Source organism: Drosophila erecta, unplaced genomic scaffold (assembly GCF_003286155.1).
Source record: "Drosophila erecta strain 14021-0224.00,06,07 unplaced genomic scaffold, DereRS2 tig00000055-arrow-pilon, whole genome shotgun sequence".
NCBI classification, from domain to species: Eukaryota; Metazoa; Arthropoda; class Insecta; order Diptera; family Drosophilidae; genus Drosophila; species Drosophila erecta.
In genome coordinates this window covers 16,450,951-16,454,106 of record NW_020825200.1, presented here as the reverse complement: position 1 = coordinate 16,454,106, position 3,156 = coordinate 16,450,951, and the positions used below count along the sequence as shown (strand labels likewise).

Sequence of the window (3,156 nt, the reverse complement as noted above, 5' to 3'; positions counted from 1 at the left end):
AATGTATAAAATAAAGTTACATATTTTGGACTCTGAACTGTTGTATTTTAAGATTTGTAAGGCAAATTTTTGGGATTTTGATAGTGTATATGGTTGTATTCCTCTTATTATTATTCTTTCTCAAAGGATTTAAACATTTTTATAAATTTTCGGTTACATTTTCTCAATATATTTTATTAAAAAACTTTTTTAAGCTAACTTTTTTAATGGTATTTTATCGGTAACAAGCCATGGTCTTACTATATTACTTGTCCGGTAGAAACCGATAGGTTAGCACAGAAACCGCCTCCGCATATCGATAACAGTCTTGTTTTGGTTTTCCACGAGCGCGTGTTTTCCGGTTAAATTCGTAGTTTTTAATTAAAACCTGGCCAGGATGTCGCTCATTACCCGTTTACTGACCGGGAACAACCACCTGCGCATCCGGGCATTGGAGTCGCTGGGAAAGGTTCGTTGGAATCTGAAAAATATCCGAAATTCCATCGGCTAGTTATGTAAGCGCTATAAGAAATGTAGTTTAATGCACGTATAACTTTTCAGGCCGGCTACAGTTCGCATGCGAAGTTCTCGGAGCACAAGCCCATCGAGAGGATCCGGAACATAGGAATCTCGGCGCATATAGACAGTGGAAAGACGACCTTGACGGAGAGGATTCTGTTCTACACCGGCAGGATTGCGGAAATGCACGAGGTGCGGGGAAAGGATAATGTGGGTGCCACCATGGACAGCATGGAGCTGGAGAGGCAGCGCGGCATCACCATCCAATCAGCAGCCACCTACACGCTGTGGAAGGACACCAATATCAATATTATCGATACTCCCGGACATGTGGACTTCACCGTTGAGGTGGAGCGCGCACTCCGAGTTCTGGATGGTGCCGTTCTCGTCTTGTGCGCCGTGGGCGGAGTCCAGAGTCAGACCCTGACGGTCAATCGGCAGATGAAGCGCTACAATGTGCCCTGTCTGGCCTTCATCAACAAACTGGATCGCTTGGGTTCGAATCCCTATAGAGTTCTATCCCAGATGAGGTCCAAAATGAACCACAACGCTGCTTTCATTCAGCTGCCCATTGGAGTGGAGAGCAATTGCAAGGGCATCGTGGATTTAGTGCGGGAGAAAGCCATATACTTTGAAGGCGAGCACGGAATGGACATTAGGCTGGACGAAATACCACAGGATATGCGGGTGGAGAGCCTAGAGAGAAGGCAGGAGCTCATAGAACACTTATCCAATGCGGACGAAACGCTTGGGGAACTGTTTCTGGAAGAAAAGCCGTTCACAGAAGACGATATCAAGGCGGCCTTAAGGAGAACCTGCATCAACAGAACCTTCACACCTGTCTTGGTGGGCACAGCACTGAAAAACAAAGGTGTCCAGCCACTGCTAGATGCAGTACTTGATTACCTGCCCAATCCTGGAGAGGTGGAGAACCTGGGCTTTATCGAGAAGGAAGGACAAGACCCAGAAAAAATAGTCTTAAATCCCGCACGTGATGGCAAGGATCCTTTTGTCGGCTTGGCTTTTAAACTGGAAGCCGGTCGCTTTGGCCAACTAACCTACCTCAGATGCTACCAAGGAGTTCTGCGGAAGGGCGACAACATCTTCAATGCTCGCACCAACAAGAAAGTGAGAATTGCTCGCTTGGTTCGACTTCACTCGAATCAAATGGAAGACGTAAACGAGGTTTACGCCGGCGATATATTCGCATTGTTTGGAGTTGATTGCGCCTCCGGTGACACTTTCACCACCAATCCCAAGAACAATCTGTCTATGGAATCCATCTTTGTACCGGAGCCCGTTGTCTCAATGGCCATTAAGCCAAATAATACCAAGGATAGGGACAATTTCTCAAAGGCTATTGCCAGATTCACAAAAGAGGATCCCACATTCCACTTCTTTTTCGACAACGATGTAAAGGAAACTCTTGTCTCGGGAATGGGTGAATTGCATTTGGAAATCTATGCCCAAAGAATGGAGAGGGAATACGGTTGCCCAGTGACGCTGGGAAAGCCAAAAGTAGCATTTAGGGAAACTCTCGTGGGACCGTGTGAGTTTGATTACCTGCACAAGAAACAATCGGGAGGATCGGGTCAATACGCCAGGATTATTGGTATCATGGAACCACTGCCGCCAACCCAAAACACCCTGCTGGAATTCGTGGACGAAACAGTGGGCACCAATGTACCAAAACAATTTGTCCCTGGAGTCGAAAAGGGTAACCAAAATGACATTCCTTATGTTCCGCTTTAAATATGCTCTTTGCTTAGGTTACAGGGAGATGGCTGAAAAGGGAATGCTCTCCGGTCACAAGTTGTCCGGTATTCGATTCCGCCTGCAAGATGGTGGTCACCACATCGTGGACTCCAGTGAGCTGGCCTTCATGTTGGCTGCCCATGGTGCCATCAAAGAAGTCTTCCAAAACGGCAGCTGGCAAATCCTAGAGCCCATTATGCTGGTGGAGGTCACTGCACCCGAGGAATTCCAGGGTGCAGTAATGGGTCACTTGAGCAAACGGCATGGTATTATCACCGGAACTGAGGGAACCGAAGGTTGGTTCACTGTCTACGCGGAGGTTCCACTGAACGACATGTTTGGCTATGCAGGAGAGCTACGGTAAGTTCAGTCAGCATTGGAAACGGCCATGTGTATCAAAATATATCTTATCTTTATTTTTAGATCGAGTACCCAGGGAAAGGGTGAGTTCACCATGGAGTACTCCAGGTACTCACCTTGTCTCCCAGATGTCCAGGATCAGATTGTGCGCCAATACCAGGAGTCGCAGGGATTGGCCCAACCGGACAAGAAGAAAAAGAAGAACTAACTTGTATCTTAACGTATTTTTAACAACCATCTCTATCAAATCGAAATGTTATTGTGTCACCCTTATTTTTGCTTAGTTCAATTTTATTTCATACAATTTTCAGTTTTCACTGTGATAAATGCGACTTGTACAGTTATTTGTATAATAAACGACCATTAAACAAAAATTGTAAAGCCTAATTTATCATAGCTCGTTGGTATCAGTTGAATTTTGTAGTCTTTTAAACAAAACTAAGTAGTGAATTAAAAAAATTAAATATATACTTATTACAAATAACTCTCCAATATCTGAAACTTTATAAATTTCTTCATATCTGATATATTGCTATGTAGGTA

General features: G+C 44.7%; 1 protein-coding gene across 1 annotated transcript; it reads left to right on the top strand.

Moving 5' to 3' along the window:
* The first annotated feature begins 233 nt into the window (after positions 1-233).
* LOC6542663 (elongation factor G, mitochondrial) lies at positions 234-3,019 on the top strand. The gene is made up of 4 exons (XM_001970097.3): positions 234-448; positions 541-2,215; positions 2,268-2,613; positions 2,677-3,019. The coding sequence occupies exons 1-4, from the start codon at positions 377-379 to the stop codon at positions 2,819-2,821; spliced, it is 2,238 nt and encodes a 745-aa protein (XP_001970133.1). The 5' UTR covers positions 234-376; the 3' UTR covers positions 2,822-3,019.
* The last annotated feature ends 137 nt before the right edge of the window (positions 3,020-3,156 follow it).

Coding starts and splice junctions, on each gene's coding strand:
- LOC6542663 (XM_001970097.3), top strand. CDS start 377: ATGTCGCTCATTACCCGTTTACTGACCGGGAACAACCACCTGCGCATC. Junction 2,216..2,267: donor TGTCCCTGGAGTCGAAAAGG/GTAACCAAAATG, acceptor CTCTTTGCTTAG/GTTACAGGGAGATGGCTGAA. Junction 2,614..2,676: donor GGCTATGCAGGAGAGCTACG/GTAAGTTCAGTC, acceptor CTTTATTTTTAG/ATCGAGTACCCAGGGAAAGG.